The sequence below is a fragment of the Pipistrellus kuhlii genome, unplaced genomic scaffold, assembly GCF_014108245.1.
Source record: "Pipistrellus kuhlii isolate mPipKuh1 unplaced genomic scaffold, mPipKuh1.p scaffold_m20_p_5, whole genome shotgun sequence".
NCBI lineage: Eukaryota > Metazoa > Chordata > Mammalia > Chiroptera > Vespertilionidae > Pipistrellus > Pipistrellus kuhlii.
The window spans coordinates 11,218,507-11,245,790 of record NW_023425551.1 but is presented as its reverse complement, the minus strand read 5'-3'; the positions used below and the strand labels follow the sequence as shown (position 1 = coordinate 11,245,790).

Below are 27,284 nucleotides of genomic sequence, written 5' to 3'. Positions count from 1 at the left end.
ACCCTCCTGGTCCTCAGGCCTCCAGATGCAAACCGGAACTACTCATCATATCTTCTGCGTCTCCAGTTAGCCAAATGCACATCCTGGACTTTGGACCCCAAAATTGCATGAGCCGATTTCTTTATAATAAATTTCTTTTTAGGTAGATAAATGGGTGGTTATAGAGATATAGCTACCTACAGTGTTAGCTAAATGCATAAAGGTATATTTCCTATTAGTTCTGTTCCTCAGGAGAATCCTTACTTATTCAGGGGGCATTTATTTTTCAGAGATCATATTTTACTTTTTTTTTTTTTTTTTTTTACTCTATGACATAATTTTGTTAAAGGAAGCCAAGTAAAAGAGTAAAGAGACTGATAACGTGTGCTTATCAAATTCCCTTACCAATATGACTTGTTCAAAGACAATGTGCAGAGTAATAAATCATTATAATAAAGTCAAAGTAAAGAAGAAATCTATACATTCAAAATATATAGCTCTTGAAATATTTGGTGATACAAGTGTTGTGGCCAGGTCATAATATCTATGTCTTTATAGGCACATTTAGGTGTGTAAGCTTGAATGTACTAGGTAACATCATAGACTTAGATTTAACAATCCTGGGCTTCATTTTTTTTTTCTCTGCTGCCTAAACACTGTCTAACCTTAGTAAACTGACTTTACCTATTTTGGCCTTCATTGTTTTTCTTTTAAAAGGTGGGAATTGACATATACTTAAGGGGAGTGTTTTGAGAATTAAATGAAATAAAATATAAAATTCTCACTGAGTAGCATATAACGGCACATAAAACACGGTCCTTGTTGTTGTTATACAACTATATTTGTAAGCCATTATGTATGTGTGACTGACTGAGCTCGGGATGGAACTCACAGGAGCTACTTGCTGGGTATGCAGTGCTTACCGTGGGGGGAGGCTGGAGACTTGACTTCTCACCAGTATTTGTGAGTACATGGCATTTTATTATGACTCATCCCTTTAATTTTTTATAGTAATATAATTCTTTTCAACGATTACTCAGTTTCATATTTGAAATTTCAGCAATGCTATGAGTATTATTTTGCTTTAATTTTATAAAAGAGTCTGTATCTTTAGAAAGAAAAATGACTTGTCCATATCATAAACCTAGCAAAAGGTATAGTCAAGATTAGAAACCAGTTTTTCTAATTTCAATTCTTCCCACTACCCACAGTCTTATTAATATACTAGAGGCCCAGTGCATGAAATTCGTGCCCCCGGGGGGTCCTTCAGTCCAACCTGCGCCCTCTCACAGCCCAAGAGGCCTTAGGGCACATTTGACTGATAGCTTAGGCCCACTCCCCATGTCAGACATTCTTAGTGCTTCCACTGCACTCACCCACCATGAATCTGGCTTCTGGCTGAGTCACACTGAATACCAGGGGGCAGGTCCTGCGTTAAGTGTCTGCCCCCTGGTGGTCAGTGTGCATCATAACAACTGGTTGTTCCACCCTTCAGTTGATTTGCATATTTGCCTTTTATAATATAGGATAAGCATCAATTAAAAGCAATCACAGGAGACATTTCCAAAAGAAATAAACTGTATTCCTATGAGTGACATGAAGGGTTACTCTTATCACTTCATAGTTGTGTCTCGTGTATTAGGCCTCTGTGTAGCAGTGATGCTAATAAATACCTCAGTAGTACTTTATGCGTACAAGGTAATTTAAAGGTATATGTGAATTTCACATGCCTTAACTTACTTAAGTTTTTCCTACTGCTCAAGTGAAAGTCAAATTAAACCTGGATTTCATTAATTTTAGCCCTAATGACATTCTACTAAGCCACAGATGTTTTAAACTTTTTTTGTTTTATATCTTATTGGCAATCTGACAGGACATAAGGTCTAAAAGATGAGACACAGAGAAAACTTTTTAGAGAAGGAGGAAATAAGAAAAGACTAGGAGCACAGTTCTTAGGCGATTAAGCATAGACCAGAGAACCTATTTTGCATGAGATGAAACATCCAGGTTTTCATTAAGCTGAAAGTTCTGCTAAGCTTCTGACATTTCTGTCAAATGAAGCATCTTTTAAATTGTTCCACCTTTTAAAAAAATCATTAGAAGGAAGAATCATATCCTCCTCCATCATAAATACTCATTTTCTAAGTGATTAGAACTAAGGCATGAAATCAACTAGCATGCCTTGAGTTTTTTCAATGGTGATGGCTACCATCAAGCACAGCTCTAAAATTCTTCAGGCCAGGGCAAATGAAGTAGTGTTTCCCTCTGCTGGAAAAGTCTTCATCTGATCTTTCTAGGACTGAAAAATCAATCTGTTTTGCTTGTGATTTCAAAACTCTAAAGGTTATTTCTGGCCAATTCAGTCTTCTGTGTCTATAGCTAAAAAAAGAAATTGAGGGGGAAAAAAAGCCTAAAGGACATTACTTTACTGATTGATAAGCATTGATTGAGTATCTACAGTGTACACAGCATTGTATTAGATGTAGGATACTGTGATAAATCAAAAGAACAGGGGCGCCACAAAAGTGTGACCTGTCCTTCTAAGAATTCAGTTGCCCTGAAGACTATTTTGAAAACAATTGGAAATTTAGAAGATGCCAAAGTGTATTTTCTAGTTTTTATTTTAATTTTCAATTCGGAAAAGAAAAGGAACAGTTGTATTAGAAAAAGTGACCTAAGTACCTTTTCTATAATAAACACACTGCCTACATAAAGAAGCACGGATGTTCAGTGAACTGTATATATGAGGTGAAGTGGTCGTTTGGCATCAAGGAACCAGATAAATCACTTTTTACCTGGAGGTTCTTGTTTCAGAAAATAACCACAAGTGCTGGATTGCTAAATAGAGATTAGTAACCAACAGAACCCATGAAGGTAGGAAGGAGGGTAGCGAGTTTGAGGACAGGGAGGCTGGAGGGTTCATAAGATCACGAGGAGTTCAAGTTTTGACCATACTCTGTACAGCACCAAAAGTAATTTATAAATAGACTCAGCCTTTTCATGTTTTTGCCTGCTCTTTGAACTTCCTCTGGGAACACTGAGTTTAAACTAAGCACTCTGAATCCCGGAAGACAACTTGAAAAAATTATATTTAAACTTAGACTCTGCAGTCGCTGGGAGGCTTTCACTCGATGGAGAGTCACCCTCTGTGTGTTCTGACTCTTGAAAGTGAAGAGGCGAAAAAGCAGAAGAATTTGCAGAATGGGTTTAGTCTGTTGCTCTGCAGAGGTTTTTGCTCCCAACTGTTAAAGGGCTCCTCATTCACTGAACAAATATTTATCGAGTAGCTGCTCCGTGTCAGGCACGGGTGAACAAGACAGGCACAATTCTGGATTTCAAAAGGTCCTACCACGCCAAATTGCCATTGACAGGTTAAGAAAACAATAGGTCCAAAGGACAGAATGATTACAGATACCTGCTAACCCCCTTTGCCCACACATATAAACATCACATCATCAGCTGACAGGTATGTTTGTGACAAGAATAACATTCAGAATATCAACCTTCATTGTGGTCCATTTCTAACTTAGAGATTTAACTGAATCTACACAGTAAGCATTCATGTTTGGGTTTTTTAACCTGGTTAGCAAGGGTTTAATCACTCAATGTGTATTTAATGATCACTATACCTTGCACTGCACAATGCTGGGTTACTGCAATATAGTCATTCATTTCATGGGAACTAGGACAAGGAAATGAAAAATTTTATTTAAATACGTTGTAAAAACTAAGAAGTTTCCATCAAAATACCCAAGCAGTCCCAGAAGTATGGCCTTAAAATTTTTTTCATATGTTTCTTTATTTCTCTTTTCTTAATTCCTCATAGTACTTGCAACAGCCTTCGCCACCTGCCGGGCTTCCCAGACCCAGGGCAGACTAGTCCCTCCCTTCCTTTACAGGCTTAATTAAATTCTGCGTTTGGTGCTCTCATGCCTTCTTGAGCTTTCTTGTGCTGTAGATATGGTCCCTCCCACTAGCTCACTGGCCATGAAAAGGAGGGAAGAGAGAGAAAGGAGGGAGGGAGGGAGGGAAAGAGAGGGAGAGAGGGAGGGAGGGAGGGAGGGAGGGAGGGAGGGAGGGAGAGAGAGAGAGAGAAGAGCACATCATTATCTTCTGGTGAAGGTAAGATGAAAAAGCTCCAATATGTTTACCTTCCTTAAAAATTACAGTACTGGGCCTTCTCTGATCTATTCTGTAGTGAATGTTTCTGAAGTTCTGTTCATGAATATCTAACCTTGGGATGGGATAGAAAATGTAAAAATAGGTTTCTGCCCCTATTAGAAAACTTTCAGCTGCAGATGCTATTTCTCCCTTTGGGAAAGACAGAAGACAAACAGTGTTCAAATAGCATCTCAAAAAAAGTCACTCGGCTTGTGTTCTCAGTGGTTGAGCATCAACCTGTGAACCAGAAGGTCACAGTTCCATTCCCAGTCAGGACATGTTTGGGTTGCAGGATCGATTACCAGTGGAGGGTGTGAAGGAGGCAATTGATCAGTGGTTCTCTCTCATTATTATTGATTCTATCTCTGTATCCCTCTCCCTTCCTCTCTGAAATCAATAAAAGTATATTTTTAAAAAATAAAAATCAGCCGAAACCGGTTTGGCTCAGTGGATGGAGCTTGGGTCTGCGGACTGAAACATCCCAGGTTCGATTCTGGTCAAGGGCATGTACCTTGGTTGCTGGCACATCCCCGGTGGGGGGTGTGCAAGAGGCAGTTGATCGATGATTCTCTCTCATCCATGTTTCTAACTCTCTTCCTCTCGGTAAAAAAATCAATAAAATATATTTAAAAAAATAAAAATAAATAAAAATCAGCCTTCTACTGGTTAGCACTTCTCAGAATAAAGTTCTCATTTAGGAATTTGCTTTCATGGTTGAACTCCAGACTGTTAGCTTTAGCCTTGTCTGATTGCTAGGATATTAAAATACTTCCAAACAGTTAGTACACAGCACTGCACCAAGCTCTCTGGCTCCCCTTCCAGGAAGGCCTCACCCCATCCTGCTCAAGACCCACAACTCCCACTTCCCATGTGGCACACAGGGGGCTTCTGGAACTCTGCTCACCCTATGGTTGGCTTCAATTCAGACTGGTTTGTGCTCAAGCCAGACCCATGGTTCTGTGTTTTGGCCCAACTCTATTTCTAATAAGGAAGATGCATAAAATGTTGCTTTGGCGTTAGATGAGAATCAGCTAACGCAAGATAACCCCCTACCCATTCACCTCTGAGTTTTTTGTATGAAAGCCTTTAGGGAAAAGGACCAGGAAAACAAAACAAAACACAACAACATAAAAAACATACACCACAAAAAAACAATTTTGCACTGGTGGCAAACATGAAAGAACATTAAACATTTATAGAGCTTTGGGCTGTCTTCCAGGTCTACTGCAATCGGCCTTATATCTATCCTCCCAGGCCGGTGCTATGATAACCTATGCCTTCAAATGCCTTCAGGGGGTGAAAGATGGGGACCGGCAGGTGGCTTGTCTTGAGTCTGGGAATATTCATTACTCTGACCCTGTAAGCAATATCCACCTGTGAGAGTTTTCTACTTTGGTGCCAAAAATGAGTTTCCAGAAGAGTCCATGATCTAGAAATGGACAGGGAATGAAAGTGGATGCCTTGCCGAAACCGGTTTGGCTCAGTGGATAGAGCCTGCAGACTGAAAGGTCCCAGGTTTGATTCCAGTCAAGGGCATGTACCTTGGTTGCGGGCACATCCCCAGTAGGGGATGTACAAGAGGCAGCTGATCGATGCTTCTCTCTCATTGATGTTTCTAATTCTCTTTCCCTCTCTCTTCCTCTCTGTAAAAAATCTTTTCATATATATATATGAAAAGAAAGTGGCCGCCTTGTTTTATAATGAGTGAGTGTTATGACATTTTCCCCTCCCTTATTTTCTGGCATGCGAATAACTGGGCTTTTACTTCCCTTCTTAGGTTCACTTGTTCAAAAACACTTAATTCAGTTGAACCATAATAATGGATTCAGATCCATAGACATACATGCACACAGCAAAATACGATGTAAAGGATTTGAACTTTTCTCCCTCAGAAAGTCATTCTGCAACTTATTTTTTCTTTATGCTGACTTGTGAGGTGGTCTCTTTCCTCAGGGAGTTATTAGGTTTCAGGGAATAAGAAAATTAGTCCATGGTAACATTGCAATGTCCCTCCACAGAGATGACATATTCACATTTGAATTAATTTATTTAGTAATATTTAGTAAACACACATTAAGTACCCAGCACTATGCTTAACAAAGGAAAAACAGAAAGAATATAAAATACAAACCCAGCCAAGTAGGGCACTATAAAGTCACAGCAGTATTTTTGCAGCATGCTATTTTATTGCTCAAAGTGTTTTGCAGATAGGAAGAGCTATTTGAATGCAGAGAAAGGAAGCTCTAAGCTCACAGGACAGTTGGGAACATTGGTGGGGAAGATGGTGAGAAAAATTAGTTCACAGTGGATTCCTGTTACTTGCGATAAGTATGTGCTATAAAGTTGCTGCAAACACAAGTTAGTGAGTATAGAATCATTACTTCTATAGGAAAAATATTATTAGGTTCATCTGAACTTCTGTTTAAAAAGTAATCCATTTGACAAGTATTTCCCTTTTAGAACACCTTATGTAATATATATGTTTGCCCATTAACATTGAACTCACAGTGTATAGCACTAAAACTTATGCCTGAAGGAAGCTTACATAACAAATACATTTTCTCCAGAAGGTGCATCACAGTCTTCTGGTGCTTAGGAACACTAGTCAGCATTTTAGCACTATGTTTGGGGGCCATTTTGACCAGAGAAATCAGCAATAAAAATAAAACAAAACAGACACATACATGAATGTGGCAATAAATTGACTAGGGAAAGGGCACTTGTTTACAGTGTAAGAGCTGAAACAAGAGGGCAGAGCATCCCCTTGTTTAGCCTCAGCTAAGAACATGTGCATTGGGTGTGTGACTCAAATATTTTGCTGCTCTGCACATGTGCATGAATTATCATGAAAGCACTGTGAGCATTAATTTTGGGGTTATAAATGAAGTTTTAGCAGATAGGAAAATTTGCAAATATGGAACCCATGAATAATGATATTGATTCTATCTATCTATCTATCTATCTATCTATCTATCTATCATCTATGTATCTATCATCTATCTATCTAGAGAGCAGAAGGCCTTTACCAAAAATGACCTGGGAGAGGGAAAGAGCATAGTCATTTGGGAGATTTGTACAGAAATAGATCATGTTGCAGCACAACCAGTAGACAGGTGAGAAATGCAAATTCTTGGACCCAACCCCAGACTTGCTAAATCTAAATCTCTGGAAAAGGGACTCAACAAGCCATCCAGGTGACTGCGATATAGAGAACCACTGATGTCAATAGTTCAGTCACATAGTGATGATTGGAAACAAGCATAGGTATGTAGTAAGTAGGTAGGAAAAAAATATAATTTGTCAGTGTCCTAATGGCCAAGTCAATAAAATTGATCTTCATCCAAAATTATGAAGGCAATTTTTTTGGCTTTACAGGAGGAAAACAAGTTTGTAAAATGAATAAGTAAGGTAGGTTTAAAGGCCCAGCACATGATCTCTCAACCTTGGCACTACTGGCATCTTAGGCTGGAACTTCTTGTGTTGTTAGAGGTGCTATGTGTATTGTGGAATATTTACCAGCATCCCAGGACTTCACCCACTAGATTCCAGTCACACCTCTTCTTCATTGTGACAATGACAAATGTCTTCAGATATTACCACATATCCCCTGGTAGGCAAAACTGATCCTGGTTGACAACTACTGACCTAGAGTAGTGTTATTTTAGTAGTGGTCTGTTTATTAGTTTATTCAGCTTACTTCAGTTAGTATTTATTAACCACCAATTAGGTCTCAGTCTGGGCTTGAGATGGAGAGGCAGAAATGAACAAGGTACAGGTTATGCTGACTTTTTCCCCGAGGTCTTACATTTAGAAATCAACTAACCCATCTTTAAAAGGTGGGAATGAGCGTTCTGATTCTGATTTTATATAGATTTAAGCCATCGACCGATAGATTTACTTGTTGACATTATGGATGTGAGAAGAATCCAATTTTAAAAGCAGGGAGCTCCACAAATGTTAGACTGGACCTCTGCTACTGAAACACTTTGGCTTTTGTGTGGTTCGTTTGTTGTCTCAGCTTCAATGAATGCTTGTCACCACTGAGCACAAAGCAGTGGGTAAATAGAAATGGAGGTAATCAGGCAGACACTGGCATACGATTCCTTTACCTCTGGCTCTGATGCTTGTTAAATGGCAAGGGGCAGGCGATACATATTCTGAAGCACTTCAGTTCATGCTTTCAGTTTCATGCAAGCAGCAGGCAAGTCATTTCATATACTCTGAGAGAATGCAGTGATCAAAGAAAACTTTAAATATGCCATAACTTTATTTTACAGAAGACAGAGGTCCCTAGATGTCACTGCTGTGAAATCAAAACCTTAAAAAAATATGTATGTATGCACAGGGTGGGGCAAAAATAGGTTTACAGTTGTTTATATGGAAAATAATGCAATAATTAAATAACAATACAGCAATAAACTTTTGTGTACTCATAACTATAAACCTACACACCTTGTACATGCATACATCCATCCATACACATGCATAAATGTATATATATCAAAGGAAGCTTAGTGAGAGCTCCATATGTAGAGAATATACTAGTATAGAAGAAACAGTAGTTGAGAGGAAATCTTGATGTTGGACTCTCCAGAGAATTACCCTATGTTCACCCTATGTACATAAAATGCATTGTCCAAACTAGCATATTTTTAGAGTGAACAACAATAATATCAGTTCTTGGCCTTTTGGCTAAGATCAAGTATAGGATCAATTATAGTAGAAGAACAAGGGGATATAAAGACTGATCTGGACTTACGATCCCATTAGCTATAGAAAATTAAAATTTACAGTGTTAGGAAGCAGTGATGCAATCAGTCTGGCCAGAAGCCAGGGGATCTTTATGTTTAAAAATATACAAGAGCGGTTACAATCATGCATTGTTGAGACAGAGACTGGCTGCATGGGTGCAGAGCAGTATTAGAGGGAGGAAGCATCCTAGCAGGTCAATAATAGCCTCAAGGAATTGTGAGAGGGCTGTCGGTGGCTAAGGAACTCTTATATTTTCTTTCACAGCTTCCCAGAGTACCTCATCCATCTCCCTGACATGACCAGTTCCATTGATGGACTTCTCTATAGCCGACCAGTAAAAATGTGCAACAGAACTTTTTACACCTCCTAGCTGGCTACAAGAAAACATATTCGGTGTCAAGCCTTTTCCACTGGGTGAGCCTTTTCTCACTTGACCAGATATTTGGCACCATGATGTTATGTCCTATAACATCAGCAGTTGTCTCTTCTGGACTCTATTCTTACAATTTCAGGGATAGTAATTTTAAATGATCAACAAAAGTTTAATGACTCAGTCTTGGCCATTTAGTAACAGCTAGAAATCAAGTTAAGGAGGATTTAACAAGTGAGTGAAAGAATCAAATCACTGTCAGCAGTTATGTATCACAAAGCAAATGCTACCCTCACCCATGAGCCCTTGTCCATCTCAATAATTTTTGTGATTAACACAGAGTATCAAATGTATCTTGATAAAAAGGCACACGATTTAATTAAGTGACATCAAATTATCAATATAATCTTATATAGTTTTGTAGAGCGCCATTTATTCTCAGGGAAGGTGATCCAGAGTAACTCTGTGCAATATCTGAATGTGGTGTTAATTCTAGTTGAATACTTCTCAATTCCTTACATATGCCAGCTTTTCTAGGTTGCATCATATTCTATTTATTCTTTTCATTTATTCAAATAACATATATTGACTGCCGATGACATGCTAGCAATAAAATTACAATAGTGAACAAGTTTGCCAAGTTCACTGTTCTCATGAATTTTCATTACCACCTCTTAGAAGACAGATATTTAACATATATAAACAAGATAATTTCAGAGAATGGTTAAGTTATATGAAGATAATTCAATGGGGGGAAAAGCATTTATATGTTCCCAGGGAATTGCTAATATTGATCATTTGTGTTTATTTAATAATTTCACTATATGAATCCAAAACTAAGGGTGTTACTTCTATCAAATCATCTCATATACACACTAACTGTCTAACATTAGTTTAATATTCCTATTTTACTAATGGGAAGACTAAAAGCCAGATAAATGCAATAAATTGCTTCTTTAAATCATTTAGGTAATAAGGGGAAGAGAAGATTTAGAGTCAAGCTAGCTGATGGTCCAGGCTTATCATGCAAGTTCATGGATAGAGAAGAAGACAATACACCTAAGAGATAGGTGTGTGGCCAAAATCTGTTTGGCTCAGTGGATAGAGCGTAAGTCTGTGGACTGAAATCCCAGGTTCGATTCCGGTCAAGGGCATATACATTGATTGCGGGCACTTTCCCAGTGGGGGGTGTGCAGGAGGCAGCTTGTCGATGATTCTCTCTCATCAATGTTTCTAGCTCTCTATCCCTTTCCCTCCCTCTCTGTAAAAAAAACAATCAAAAAACATTTTCAAAAGAGATAGGTGTGTGATATGTACTAGAAGTATCCAAGTGGATAGGTGTGGGAACATAAGAAAGAAGGATCAGAATGCCTTCTTTGAGATTGTCAGGGAACCATGAGTCTGGTTAAATAGAGTTTAGCCAAAAGAAGTAAAAATAAAGGAGCATAAAGGCAGAGGGAGTAGCAAAGGCATGCCCATAGGATCCAGTGCAAGAGGAGTGCAAATATAGGGAGCTGCAGACAGTGGGGGAGGGTGGGGAGTAATAAAAGTAGAGCTAGGCAGAGGTCAAATTGTGGAGAGCCTTGTATATCACACTGGAGAGTTTGATTTTATTCTGTAGCTAACAGGGAGCCACTGAAGTGTTTCAAGCAGGTATGACCTTAGACGGTTTGCCCTTTTAGAAAGATCGCCCTGTTGCCAGTGCTGAAAATGGATTGGAGAGGGTCAGACAGGCAGCCAAGAAAACAATTGGGAGAGTTTATCTGTGGGTCAGTCAAGAGTTGATGATTGATGTCAGCCAGTGACCGTGGGATGGACATTATCTCTAGAAATGGAATTAGGGGGTGAAATTAATATGACTTGGTTATTGTAAAGGGAGAGAAAGCTGGAGAGAGAAGTGAAAGCAAATACCCCAGTTTCTGGCTTGAGGTACGCGGCTGAATGGCAATTCTGTTTGAGGAACAACAGAATTGGGAGAAGGAGATCAGGCAAATTGCTAACTGCTAGTTTTCAGTTTCCTCATCCACATTATCCAGAGGAAATAGCTTTTACCTCACTGATTGTGGTGAGGATTAATGAACTATAAAAAAGCTAAGTCCTTTCGGACAATTCTGAACACATACCAGAAAACCATTAGCTATTTCAATGCCAAGAGCAACAGATCACACATAATTTTGTTGCTCGCTCTCATTCTTTCACAATGGTTTAAGTGGAATAAAGTCATCATTATGTCATCACTCCAAATACATGGAAATTGGCAATATGAATGCAAACAGAGAAATCTGACATTGGTGACAGGAAATACATGTTGTTCTTTTTGGGACATTGCACGAGATGGGACTTTTCTAGTCCCTGTCATCGATTGGGGCAATGTTTCCTTCTGTTTACTCTGCATATGGGTATAATTGAGGACAGAGAAATCCCACAGATCCACCAAGCTTCCCTGTTTTACATTCACTGCCGTTAGCTATGAGCTTCTCACATAGAATCACATGACATGAACTGCCTCAATACCGTGTAGCTTGAACAGACTTGAAAAGACTTATCAAGGAATATCTTCAGGATAAATCCTCTAAGCCGTGAGCATAGTACACAGAACTGTCCCAGATTGGGGCTGGGCCCCTCAGACAGATCAGGCTTTGAGCCCACATTTGTTTCCATTTGGCTAGGTGCCTGTCTCCTGATGATATCAGTTACATCTGATAGAAAGAGAAAAGTTGGAAAATGAATAAAAATATAGAGTGCCTATAAATTAATTTTCCTTCTTTCCCTCTTGGACAGGAAGCATGCATCATAAATATCAACAATATACACTACACTTTTTTTTTTCTTTCCACAGTCAGTAGACTTTGAAATAATGTATTGATTGAATATAGGATTACAGTAAAGCATTTGTCTTATACCTTTTATATGAATACAAAGAGAATTAGGTAACTGCATTACCTCAATCATAAATCTGACAAATAGAGAAAAAGAATTACTATTCCCCAAAACTATCTGCAGTCCAAGTCCTCTAAAAACAAATACACCGTTTCAGTTGAACTGTTTATTATTGTAAATAAAGTGATTGATTAATTTGATGTGTCTGAAAACAGAAGTCATTTTGATACCCTTACAGTTGGGTTGATAAGCACAAAATGTGTGCTTTCATATTAAAGCACTGAGAAGCTTAGAATCAAATAATGCAAATGTTAACTTATGCAAATACTCATCTGTGGCTTAAAAGTAACATTTACAGATGAAGATTCCTGACCAATGTTAAGGAGACATTCAATTATTTTTGTCCCTGAAGAATATAAGCAGCTAGCATCTTTAAAAGCTCTCCGAAACTTTTCTATTTGGCTGATCTTTATTATTTGCCAACCATCAATCTACCCTCCTTAATGGTAGATGTTCTATCAACTCAGTGCTACAGAGAAGTTCAGTGAAATATATGATATCTCATTCTTGGGTGTGGGGTAGATATCTTAAGGGTGTATATTAGTTAGACTCTAGTTAACATGTAGACCCTAAATACATAATGCCTCAAGCTCAATAGAGTTTATTTCTTGCACCATAACAGTTCCTGATCAGCAGGTAGCTTTCTTCCACAAGAGCGGTTTGCAAAAATTTTATCTTAAGATCTATTTACGTGCTCAAATATTTTTATTTATCTATTTTTTTAAAATATTTTTTATTGATTTTTTACAGAGAGGAAAAGAGAGGGATAGAGAGTTAGAGACATCAAAGAGAGAGAGCCATCGACCAGCTGCCTCCTGCACACCCCCCACCAGGGATGTGCCCGCAACCAAGGTACATGCCCTTGATCGGAATCGAACCTGGGACCTTTCAGTCCGCAGGCCGATGCTCTATCCACTGAGCCAAACAGTTTTTGGCGTGCTTAAATATTAATGACCTTTTGTTTCTACAGGTTATTTTACATATATTAATACTTACAGTTGTAAAAATTAATAGTGAGAAATTATATATATGCATTAATTTTAAGTAAAAAACCCACTGCATGTTACCATAAATAATACATTTTTATGAAAAATAAACATTTCCTAAACAAATATTTAGAGAGAAGAAGAACATAATTTTATATTTTTGTGACTCTCTGTAATGTTTGGCTTAATGGACAACATAAGGACTCCATACCTGCTTCCTTATTTAATTTCTTGTGACATGTTGTTTTGGTTACAATATTCTTAAAAAATATATAGTCTCATGATGAAATGTAGTAAACAAGGGAAAAAGCAACTTCATTGTCCTTTCAGATATTTATAAGCATTTCAAATAATAATGGTTAGTCTTCTTTGATACTACACCCAAACTCAACAAGTGGTCATTTTAAAAAAAAAAGTTGTGATGTGGAAACTGGACCATATCAGTGAATTTTTATACCTTTTATATTAAAATCCATTTGTATGTCTTGCACTTGGAATGGATTTCTTTTTTTTACCCCTGGATGATTTGTAACATGTGTGAGTCATTTGCAAATTATTGGTTTGTTGAATTATGCAGTTTTCCCAAATATTATCTAATTTCATTATGCAATATAAAAAAGTCACATTTACTAATATCACTATTGTTTTCTTCAGTGTTGTTACAAAAATAGTTTCAGACCTTGTGAAAGAGTTTCTGGGACTCGCAGGAGTCCCAATGATGCTTACGGTACCTCTGCTCCATACAGTGATTCAGAAATCCTGGCTTTTTCCCTCTTGTGGTCCCACTAATCTCCTTAAGACCTCCTCACTGTGTCCACATCCAGCCAGTAGAAGGGGAAATAGGCTAAATATCACACTTGATACTTAAAATTCATTTCCCTGAGACGATACACATATTTCTGTTTGTATTCCATTACTGTAAACTATTTAGATGCTCACATCTAGCTGCAAGAGAGGGGAGCAGAAACATAGCCCCAGGGGTATATCTTTCAACTGCAGCTGCTTGACAAGACCAAAGACATTTTTTAAGGAAGTTCCAACCATGGGTAAAAAAAGAAAACTCAGGTCCTCACAAATGGGATGCAGCCATAATTCTCTGCATCACCAAATCACTGGGACCCAAGTAGCTATAGTAGCTGCACATTGTTTCTGTTCATCTTTGCATTAATCACCCAACAATGGGACAGGTTTTTTAGGGTCTCTATCTTGCAACTTTATTAGGTGAGTCATAACTGCAGGTAGTTAAAATGTCTGAGAATAGTTTCAAAAGACATAAAAATTAAAAAGTAAAATTCTCCCTCCATTTCAGTACCAGATCCCCTGCTCTTCCACTTGGTAAACACATACAGGATAAATGTATAATATTTCGCAAAAATAAGCCAAGTTGCTTTCATAATGTCTTTCCTGAAGTACAATTGACATTGTGGCTGTAATATTGGACATCTTGATGAAATTTTCATGAAGATATATGACATAGTCTCTTCTGTTAGAGTATTTTCTCATTTTAAAAAGAAAATCGAGTGTAGTTACCTACTCTGCAATCAGAGAATTATTTCTATACTCCTAGACTTTCTCCAAGCCTGCTTATCTTGCCTTTTGCCTAGATAGAACTGTTGTGCCATTATCTTTACCATACATAAAACTTGTATCAGTTAGGGCCCAATAAGAAACATAGAAAGCACTTTAAGAAGTGGAAACTGAATTAATAAGGCAGGGAATTGATTACATCCATGATGAAAGAGCTGAGGAGGCGACCTGAGAATATTGAGGAAAAAAATGAGAATAACAGCAGGTGAGAGCTACCTTTAATCCTAAAATAATGTGTTGATTGAATATAGGATTATTCAATCCTAGGCTGGGGATGAGGAATGGAACAGGAGCCACTGAAACCCATGCCTGGAGGCCACTGTTAGAACTGGAACCACAACAGGTGTATGGCCAGCAGGATCCAGAGGAGGTGTAGTCATGGTGGGACCCCTGGCACACAGGGAGAGGAAAAGAAATAGCTGGCTTATTTCTTTTTGCCAATTTTCTACCAATCTGGACAGTACCTGTCATTGACTACCTGTAGAGAGAAGCTCTGTCATTGACTAAATTTAGACCGAAGCCAGATGAACACAGAATCTGAATGGGACCGCCCTCTTGAGATTCAGTGCAGAGCACAGGGTCCTATTCCAAGTTCCAGAGACTGAATGGCAGGAGACTTATCAGGATAGCCCAGCATGAGTCCAGTCAATGCCCCCTGGTCAGCAACTAATACAGGACATTGATACTGAAGCTTATTCACTAGTCAGTTCTCTGAATCTAATTTGTTCAATGAATTCAAAAGAGCATGATGCTAATGCTGTAACAGTTGTAGGCAAAGGCTGTGTTGGCTTACAGCATCCATGAGTTTCATAGTTCAGAAGTAACACTTGGCAACCATGCTGATGACTCAGTACTTGTTTATCATTATTATTTAGAAAAACCAATGTTAAGTCTAATCTCATGGTTTACTCTATTCAAACACAATTTCCCATTTCTCAAAACCCTGAATCCTTACTTAAACTTATGATTCTTGCCCCTGACTCAACAGAAGCACAGCGAAGCAATTACAGGAGAATGTCTTTATTGTCTCACTACTCCATCCAGCAACTGACCTGCATCTACACTCATGGGCTCTGCATTTCTTTCCTTCTTGTTATTGATGCCCCATCATTGTTCAGCCTGAATCCCATCTCCTCTCAGCTATTTAAGAACTTTGCTTCTGCTCCATCAATTTCTTCCTCTCACTAGATTTCCTTCTCAGCATAAACATATGCTCCAGTATATGCATTTAACAAAAGTATATAAAAGCACACAAACCTCCCTAGACTGCCTTAAGGCCCTCCTATTTCTGTGCTTCTTATAGCAACAGTCCTTAAAGACGCTGACTTTATTCACTCTCAATTTTCTCATCTCAGCTTAATAAAACTTTATTATTTCTCCATTGAAAATACTGTTTTTTCAAGGTCAGCAATAACATCCACCTTGTTGTATTTGGTATTATTTTCAATCCTCATTCTTGTTACAATTTATCATCTCTCCATCTTATTTGTTTTGTTCTAACACTCATCTCCTTCCTTTCTTCCTCCTTTCCTGTCCACTCTGCCTAGTTTCCTTCACTGGGGCCTCCTCTTCCTGAGAAATAAAGTCTTAGATCCCAAAGCACAGTCCTTAACCTGCTCCTTTCTCTATGTGTCTGCCCTAAGAGAGCTTATTTTTTTGTGTGTGTGCCTTTTACTTCCATTTATATACTGATGACTCACATTTACATTTCCCATTCAAAACCTCTATTAAATGCTGGATTCATGTATACTTTTTGTTTCCTTGACAACCCTGCTTGGGATATCTAATGGGCAGCTCAGATAGAATGAGGTCAAACAGAGCAACTGGTTCTGCACACATATTCTTCCTCCTTTCCAATATCTGTCCTGTCTGCTTCCAGCTCAATAAATGAAAACACCTAATTCTCCTAATGGCTTAAGGCTACAGGTCTATAAGTCAACTCTGATCATCCTATTCCTACACCCTGCATCCTATTGCCCTAACCTCACCCAGTATTGAGAATTTAACTAGATATGATCTTGAATGACATAACTTTTACTGCCTCCCCTGCTGTCTCCTCAATCAAAGCCAAAAGCATCTATAACTTGGACATGAAAGTATGCAAACTATGTTTCCTCTTACTACTCTTGCTTTCCCGCTGGAATATTTTCACAACAGTCATGGCAGTATTTTGTAAGTAGAATTTTATAAATAGATCATCTTATTCTTACTCGACTTAAAATTATGGCTAAACTCCATGCATTTTTTAGAAAGCTGAGGAAAATTAGGAGTTGTTTTACATTATTTTAAGTTAATTGCAACTTGAAAATTAACCTATAATGTTCAAATATTTTAAACAATGATATATTATTTAGGTTTCTTTGTAAATTATATTAATAATAGAGAAGAAAAACTGACCAATAATTAGAATGACGATGATGGTATTTGCCAATGATTAATATATATATATATATATATATATATATATATATATATATAGTATATATATAATTTTGACACATAAACAAAGGTTATACTATGAAAACACACAAAAAATCAATGTAAAGTCATCACATAGTGATTTTTAAAAATTCATGTTAACTTTTTTTTTCATTTACCCAGATATGTAAGTATCAACTTCTAAAGAGAACATTTCAGCTTAAAGTAAACTTGAGTTTCTCTCTTATAAGGCAGTTTATCAATTAAGATAAGCAAGCAAACAAAAATCACTAAAAATCCCGAGGACAGCAATTCTAGCGCATTTGAAAGGCTGGCTCTGCTCTCTCTGGGAAAGGCACCTTCTCAAGCCAGTGGACAGCTTCCGGGAAGATAAACAGATCGAACAGACCCTGGGGACTGGAGGGGTGATAGATGTCACAGTCAGCATGCGGGATGTGCTACTCCAAGTGCCGTCTTCTCGTGTTGATTTTGCCTTTAACACATTCTGGGGGAAACAGAACTTGAACTTTGGCCCCAAACATGGTCAAGTAGTGATTTAGATTTCAAAGTATCCTGTGAGAATATGTAGTTCTGAAGCCATACTTCTTCCATCAATAATACTTTGCATGACTACTTTAATTTGTGACGAGAGCTTTTTTGTTGTGCCAAGAAAGCTATCATCAAAACCATACCGGTTTCTTCTTTTCTCTGAATATGCAATTATTTTATTCTCCTCCTTTTTCAATCTTCATATGCCTTCAGACTTAGTAATTCCACAGTTGTCAAGGAAAATACTAGGGTTTGTATCTCATTTGCATTTCAGCTTGACTCTTCCATAACGTTTTTCCAAATGAGATCATGTCAGTTGTGCCCCTTAGAGAGATTTTTGCTCTTATGAAATACTCAGGAGAATGGAATTATTCAGAAAATAACATGCTTATCACAAAGGAAGTGATAGAAACCTGGGAAATGTTATAACCCTTAAAATCACATTTATAGTGTGGTTTATTTTTTCACTTTTCTAAAAGAAACCCCTAAAGCTGCTACAACTTGCCTTCGTAATAAACGATGGAATTAGTCACAGACCGAGGGCCCACCTTTCCGACGTTAGAAGACTGCAGTGAAATACTCTTTTCTCATTATTTTATAACCAATTAATTCTTTATGGTTTGTGCACTGTGCAGTCACATCCATTCTTTCTATTAGATACTATTCTGCTGCCTTTGTTTTCAAGACTGTGCTTGTGGCTTTAAATTTTCTGTGGGAACTTTAAAGAGGAAAGAAATATCTGGCAGCACTAATTATTTGGCTATTTGGCAATATTAAACTTAAGCTATCTTGGTTGTGTTTTGTGTTGTTGTGTTTTCTTCCCCCCCCCCCCTCCCCCCCATTGAGAAGAAGAAAACAGGAAGCAAAGAGACAAGAAGAATGGAACTCATTATGCTGCACACCATGATGCCACCGTTAACTTACTATATAAATGCGTTAAAAGTAAGTAGTGGGGGGTCTGGGTATACAAAATGCTTAATGGATTAATTTCAGTGCTCGTAAAATCCGAATGCAAAAGCTGGAGTCCATCGGCTGTGCAGGCTGCTGAGGAAGCCTGTGTATCAGATGTACCCCAGGAGGGTCACAGCTCGTCCGGGTGTCTGGCGAGCGACAGATCTCTTTGGGAGCAATTGCAGAGTGTGCCCTATTGTGTGATATTAGCCCCCCCCCCCCCCCGCCCCTTTGGGACTAATTGAGATCACTAAGCTCATTCTCACTTGCGATTCAAATAAGATTGGAGGATCTGTCACTAGGGATTGTTCTGTTAGACTGGAAAGGGACAGTGTCCCCACGGTGTCAATGCAGCCACTTCCCTGCAAAATGCCTCGTTTTTTACACTAGGAAAAAAAGATGACTTTTTTTTTGAAAAACCTCTTAATTACTTTGGTTTTCTATATTATTCTACCTATGAGTGTGCGACTCTGGAGTCCTGCAATTGCCATTAGACTCATTCCTCCAGCAGGCTACATGTGCTAATGAAGGAGGGAAAAAAACTCTAATTATAATTCTCTAAATAGCTGTTTATTAATGAGTCATCTTTTTCTTTTTAACCTTGTAAGCTGCTTTGCTGGTTGCATCAGGCGGAATACACATTTTGCTTTATAAAACATCAAAAATAAATCTTTAAAGAGGAGGCAAAGTAACACCTTAAGTGCAATGTTGGTATGCAAATCAGTTTACATATTTCAAAATCGCTCCATAATTCTTAATCAGGAAAGAGAGTTACACAGTTTCATTTTCTTTGCACTGCTTTGCATCTAATGCCAGCATTTACTGAACATTGTTCCCTGGTTACCTATAGTATCCTGAGCTACTAATCCGAAGTGCAACTGTATTTTCAATGTAAATTTTAAGTACAGTACAGAATTAGAGTTGTTCTTTCATCATAGAAAAGGCAAGGAAAATAGTCACTTATTTGTTCCTTCTGCCTAAGTGAGCCTAGATGCTAGAAGCAGGAAAAAAGAATGGAATGGATTTATTTCACTTTTTAATATTCTTTGGATTGTATTTTTGTATTTCCCATAGTTCATCAAGGCATCAATTGTCCCTGAGTACAACTGCAGACATAGAAACTGACATTTTGCCCTCCAAAGCTAATTTGGCAACTGCCAATTCCAATTCAGTTCTAAAATGAGTTCCAGGGGTCACGTTAAGGTGGTGGTTCACAGGAAGGGGGTGATTTTGAGAAGGTTAGCCCTGACCGAGAGCACACTAGGAGCTTGGGGACATGCTGAATCGGACATAATTCCCAACTCAGTTCTGCAGCTATTGCAACATCTAAGGACCTACTTCACACAAGATCATTTAATGTGGACCAAATCTTCCAAGATTAAAAAAAAACACCTGTAAGCTTTCAATTTTTTAACAATTAAATTATACTAAATGTAAAGCTATGGGATACTTAATTCAAACACATTCTTATATTTTTACCTAGCTCTGTAACAATAAAGGTACAAAAGTATAGTGTTTAAATTTGGGGCATAGAATAAAATTTCCTGTTCTACAACGATCCCTGTAAACTGGGATTTAGATACAAATGAGGCTGGCAATTGCTTAGGCCATGTTTATATCTGCTTTATTCTTATTTCCAGCAGCATACTGCCTTAGAATATCAATCTCTGTACTTCTACTTTTCATACTTATATTTTGCAAACTTTCCCTAGTGAGTCAGTGACATCTTCACTACCTCAAGGAGAATTACCACTGCTTTAGTAGGAAGGCAAAAGAAAGAAATGTTTAGTGCTTAATATTTTGACTTCCAAGAGATGCTCAAAGTCCACATCAGAAATACTAGCTTTGACTAATTGCCCATAAGTAGATTAGTAGATTAAAACAAACAAACAACTGGTACATATATACATTGGAATACTACTCAACAGTAGCAAAAAAGGAAATCTTATCTTCTGCAATAGCATTTGATAGACCTGGAGAGTATTATATTAAGCGAAATAAGCCAGTCAGAGAAAGACAAGTACCATATGATTGCACATATATGTGAAATCTAATGAACAAAAGAAACTAATAAACAAAATATAAACAGACTCATAAAGAGAATAGAATGATAGCTGTTGGGGGTGGAGGGGCGGACGCCATTGGGGCCTGGGTGAAAAGAGTGAAGGGATTAAGCAAAACCAATAAATAAACAAAACAAAATTCATAGACACAGGCCACATTATGGTGATTACCAGAGGGAAAGGGGCTGAGGGTAGGTCGAGGAGGGTATAAAGGGGATAAATAGTGATGGAAGGAGACTTGAATTTGAATGGTGAACACATAATGCAATATACAGGTGATGCATTATAAAATTGTACATCTGAAACGTATATAATTGTATTAATCAATGTCAGCACAGTCAATTAAAAGAAAAAAATTTAGTGGTTTCCCTAAAGTTTGCAATTAACATTTATAAGTAATCCAAGTTCATTTTCAATGAGTACTATACTACCGCATGTACTGTGTGTTTCCTATATTAACAAAGTAATTCTAATTTCTCCCTTTAATCCCTTATATCATTGCTGTTATTTACAATATTTTAGTTATATATAAGCCTACACAAGTATATCTATGCATATACATGTATGCATATTTATATGCATGCACATATATGTATGTAAATATATATATATATATATATATATACACACACATATATATAAAAGCATGCATAATGTGTTACATTGTTGCTATGATTATTTTGAACAGATTTATCTGTTAGATCAATTAAATGCTATGGGGATACTAATTAAAATTTATCTATTGATATTTTAAGAATAATCATTGATTTACACACAGATTTTCTGATGAAGGAAATACATGTGCAATACAGCCATGGGTACAGAGAAAACTGAAGATCAAACAGGTCAGTGTGGTGTACCATATTTTTGTAATTAAGCCATTCCATTACTGAATGTACACACTGGGTGGGTTAATGACTGTAATCTGTTTTGCTCATTAGTAAAGGGAAAATAGTTTAGGGAAAAACACAAATAGAAGAGACATGCAAAATGACCCCGCAACATTCTAAACTCCAGTAGATAACTAAAGATTGCTTTAACAACCTTGCCAATATTCACTGTGTGAAGGAATTGTGATTTACAAAGTATTTTATGAAAGTAAACACACTTCTCTCACATATATAGGACCATAGAATGTCCTCCCTGATTCAAATGCCCAGTATTTCTCCCTCAGCCACAAACGAACAGACCCATTTGTATGGTCAAACTATTTTATATATGGTGGGTTGAGAAAAGATTGTTTATACTCTGTAATCTAAGCATTGTCAGCAATTTCAGAAGTCCCATTTTTGAGTTTTCATATATCTGTACATTTTTCAATCATCGTTGCTTCCTCCTGTCACTGCATTGCTTGAAGGATGTGAGGCAGTTACAGAAGCTAAAGAATTAAATGGCATATACACTCCTTTTTCAAACCCTTTGGGGAGGAAGGGGACGAAAAGCCTGGTGCAGGTAACTATTATAACTTTGCCCTTTATGGTTTTCTTTTAGAGTATTTGTTAAAAATATTAAATTTTCATATGCTCTGCAGAGCCTAGCCTGGTTTATAAGATGAAAAGAAAAGAAATGGTATTAACTGCTGCACTGCCAACTGATAGTCATTACCTGCCTGTGTGCATTAGAAGAATTCTTAGTCATTTGGGTTGCAACTGTCTTGAACTGTAATGTTCCAGGATGTACCCTTGCTGGGGTTTCCATGCCCATGTCCAAGGCCTGAAAATCACAAGCTTTATTTTGAGCCTGCAGTTAGCACATGGAGCAGTGAACACATTAGAGAATATTTGTGCAGCCTGTTTGGCTCAAATCTCCTCTTTCTCTCTCTCTCCTTTTACTAGTATATTAAACAAACTGGTCTGCTAGATTATTTTACACAGCTAATATGCCTGAATAAATGCCTTCCAATTTTAAGGTGATTATTTAAAATTAAAAGTATCATTAAGAGTCATTCTAGTGTGGACTTCCTTCGAATAAAGTGGATTATAAAACAGCGGGATGTACATTGGGTAAGGAATTCAAATCCTTGCGAAGTGTGTATTGCTTTTCTGACATGGACACACAGCAGTCCTGGCTGGGTCCTTCCAAGAGCTACCTGAACAAGCCCTTTTCATTGGTCACATCATCTTCAGGAAGGACTGCCTGCTTCCCAGAATGTGGAGGACCATGCACTACAGGATCATAGAAATGCCTCTGTCAAGTCAGATAAGCATCCTTGCAAATGCACAGAGCACTTTGAAAAACTCCTGTATGGCAGATTATAAATGTGTATTACTACTAACCCCATCACTCAACCCCCAAAATATATAGCTCTGCCAACGTAATTCCTGGTGACTTTATAGCTCAGTTATTTTGCCTTTTAAAGCAGGTTATCATCTCTGGGGTTTTAAAATGTCAATGTCTCTGCAGGGTCTTTCTGTTCTAAACAGGGATAGGTAGAAGAATATTTTACCATCTGTCTTTTAAAGTTAATATTAAGAAATGCAGGTTTGCAACCTCTTAAGCATCTCAAGCCAGATACGCTACTTCCCTGAATGGATTATTTGACTTACCTTGTGTTAACTGCATTCCGAAAGAAGGATGCTGGTCTTAGAGATTTAAAAACTACATCATTTCAATAGTAAAGGCATTTGTGTTAGAAATATAAAGTTAGTCCACATGCTCAAAAACAAGTATACATATACCTACGAACAGCGCAAAAAAAAAAAAAAAAACTAATGAAAAAAGCAAGTATTATAAGTCTTTCATAGACTATTTTAGAATAAAGTGTTTAATTTTTAATCTAAATAATAAATTATATACCTCTGGTAACAATTGTACTCAATTAAAACCCATTAATTGTTCAAATCATTTCATTGTTATTTGGGCCCAGTCAGGAAAATCTTTAGCAGAGCAATAAGCAAACTAGGAGACTTAATCTTCAAGATTCCCTCATCAGTCAACGTTTTAAAAGTCTACAGCACGGTCACTATAATAATCAATATTTCACATTAGTTTTGCTTAAAAATAAAAATACATTTTGTGACACACTAAAGCATATCTTCTATGGTAGAAATGCAGAGTTATATATGAGGACACCTTTCAATTTACCTTCATTCTAGGTGCATCTAAGTGCCAAGAGCAGGGCGAGACTCTGCCTTACTTAGGAAGAGACTTAGTAACACGTTATTGATGACTCAGGCAAATTACCTTTGAGAGGTCCCCAGCCTCCAAATAGAAGCAGATAACAAACACATTCCACGTAACCCAGAGGACTAGCCAGACAGCATACTGTGGAAAAGCAAGAGAGAAATACCATATAATTAATTTTGAATCAGCTGAATAAGATTTAAATAGAACTTGAACTTTTGTACGCAAATCATAAGATTAGTGGGGAATATTAGATATTGCTTCTTTCTAGGGAACAGGATAGGATGCACATTTATCTCTGTTGATATGTTTCTCACTGTTATGGACTCTAGTATTCTAGCCCAAACTTGCTTAAGAATAATTTTTGAGTTAAGACAAAAGAAATACTAGCCCACGTTCTGTTTTAAGGGACAGTGATTATGACTTCTAGATATACAAAGAATTGGAAGCTCCAAAGAAATATTAAATACAACCCATCAAAGGGAACTCATTTTTTTTTTGACAAAAATCAAACCATTATAATACAAATTTTCTCCAAATTATATGGGTTCGTCCACAAATAGTCCTTCTATTTCTGTCCCATCTAATCAGCTTTCTCTTTCTGAGGTCTTCTTTTCATTTCCCTTTTTACCTTCTTATTTTATCCTCTCACAATCTGCTGTTACAGTGATCATGTAGCTATTACCCTTAATTTTATTCTGTTTTCTATTTATTTTGTCTTCTTCCCTGAGGATTTTTATTTTATTTATTTATTTATTTTTTTTACCAAGACATAGTTCTGATAAGTCAGTCAACTATAATTGTTTAAGCATCTAGAAAATAACATGCTGGAAAGATATTGAGGAATCAAAGACCAATGATAAATTCTCCTTGAAAGCAAGTCAAGTGGTGAGGGTAGAATTATATAAAATCATTAAAATAATCTGAGTATAATCAAGGAAGATGGGAGAAGTGTGAGCTTAGTCTGAGAAAAACTAGTCCTATAAAGCTTAACATGAGAGGTGAAACACTTTCCATAAAAAGTGAATCAAACAAACATATAAACTTTATCCAAAATAGTGGGGAGTTGAAGGACTCTGGGGGAAGGGTGCTATAAACAAAGAAAATAGTGGATGGGAATTTTAAAAAGTGGGATGAGAGGATTTCAATTTCTCTGATAAGTAAACACCAATGGTTCCCATTATTTATATAATGAGTTCTGAAATCATTATTTTATCATTCAAGGACCTCCATAATCTTGTACCCTGTTATATTAATATTTTCCAGATGCATTTCATTTAATCTTTCATGATGGATTTCAAACATCGTGAATTACTTGCAATTCCATGTACATAGGTAGTTATTTGCCACCTCTGTGCCTTTTTAAATGTTATTCTTTTATTTTCCAATACTTTTTTCTTTATCCCTTGGGTATTCCTCTTACCACCTATCAATATTTTATTTTTCTTTAAAGGTCAATTTAAATATTACCTCCTAAATGATATCTAATTGGTATTGGCTTAATCCTGTTTAGGGCTCTAGTAAGACCTTGCTTGTCCTAATTTCATTCCAAATGTCTTATATCAATTTGCATATGCTCCTTGAGAATATGGTTCATTTAAAATTTGTTTATGTCTTTAATTTGTTAACTTAGTGTTTTACACAAAATAAGCACTAATAAAATATTTTGTAAATTGATGGATGAGCAGCAATATGGAAAAAATCTTGGCATTTTCAGTTGTATAACCTCTTTTCCCCTCCTAGACCTGGTTTCGATGAGTGAACTATGATCACTCACGTAGTGTGAAGACTAAGATCCCTATATAATGAGTGGATGTAACACATAAAAATGACTCAGCTGTTTTCCAAATGATGGGTTCATCAAACTGCTGGCCAGGTGCAATGTTAGTGACACTAAAGTAAGGGTGAAACTAAATGGTCTAAGAAAAAAAAAAAAAGAAAAAAAGAAAAAAAAGAACTGGAGAGGCTGTTTGACTTGAGGGCTCAGGGCTAGAAATAGGCAAAGAAGCTGAGCTGTCTGCAGCAAAGATCTCAGTTCTAGCAGACAGCTATGGAAACATCTAAGTTTGCTTAGTACTGGGAAGTGTGAATTCTCTCATTAAAAAAAACACACACAACTAAAATCTAAATTATTCAACTGCTTTGAAGATCTAAATTTTAGTTTTAGAAATATGGTGAAATGCTGGGTCCTATTTTAAGGGTAACAGGGTGAGAAAAAAATAAAAAGTGCCTGGGGGTTCCTGTGCCTTGGTTTAAGTGACTCAGAAAAAAAAAAAAATCAAAGAATGAACAAAGTGTTTCATCATGTCCTTTGCTCATGGTGACACCCTCTCCCTCCCTTACTAATAATGGTCAGTAAAATAAGCACTATCTTCAAACTTTACTTAGGATGCAAAACAAAAACACTTTCTACATAAACTTAGAACTTTCTTCCACTAATTGAACTTGCAGTCTAGACTTGTTTTCTTTGTTTCCCTAATGCAACATGTTCTTCTCTGGAGAATAAGTTTGCTTTTTTGAAACCTGCATGACAAAAGTGACAGATGGTGTTTTATAAAGCAAACATTTCTCCATTTGATTTCATTAAGTGGTAATTTGTTATTTCTAATTTGCCATGCTATAAAATTATAAAACATTTTTTTTCTATATTGTATTTCCTGAGTTGCTCTTTTATAGTGTTAATTAGTAATGCTGTGTTCTTTCCCCCCCCTCAAATCACACTATTTAAAATTATTGATTTTTAGAGAGAGAGAAAGAGAAATATTGATTGATGTCCCACTTATTTATGTATTCGTTGGCTCCCTATAGTATGTGCCCTGATGAGGCATTGAATCTGAAACCTGAGCACATCAGAACACGAACCAACTGAACTATCCAGCCAGCACTCTTGTTCTTTTTTTTATTCCTTTCTGATCACAGTCATCCAAAAAGGTATTTTCATTTGATTGCCTTTATTATAAACCAGTTAGTTCACCTGCACTCTTTTTCATTAAAGGTTTATTTACAGAATTGTCACCTTTAGTGATGTGGCAATTTTAATAAACAGAGGAACTCACATTGCTACAGAGGGTGATCTTCCATTTGCACCATCATCCAAAGACAGGCCTTTATCTAATTTCCTTGTATCTCATTTATCTTAACTCATCAACTTTCTCTCATTTAACTTCTTAAACAGTCTTCCTTCATTCTCCTCTTTTTTTTTTTTTTGAAAAAGAAAATTCTCTTTTGTGCTTACTTTCCTCATTTTAAGAACTGGCATTTATCTAAATCAAATCTCCTCTAACTGGATTTTACATAATTCTTTAATAGTGAAGATTGTGTGTTCCCTTGTCATTTGGCCAAAGAATGATTTTTGTCAATAAATCCTATGGTTCACATTGTTTAAAATATTACTCATCATAATTA

The 27,284-nt window shown here is 37.0% G+C and overlaps 1 protein-coding gene across 2 annotated transcripts in view; it reads right to left on the bottom strand.

Annotated features, from left to right (window-relative positions):
- The window catches only part of NKAIN2 (sodium/potassium transporting ATPase interacting 2), a 741,160-nt gene that overhangs the window by 305,996 nt on the left and 407,880 nt on the right, over positions 1–27,284 (bottom strand). For both annotated transcript variants that reach the window (XM_036414935.2, XM_036414937.2), the window contains exon 3: positions 23,940–24,020. In XM_036414935.2, the coding sequence (XP_036270828.1) occupies positions 23,940–24,020 (81 nt within the window). The remainder of the gene's footprint in view (positions 1–23,939; positions 24,021–27,284) is intronic.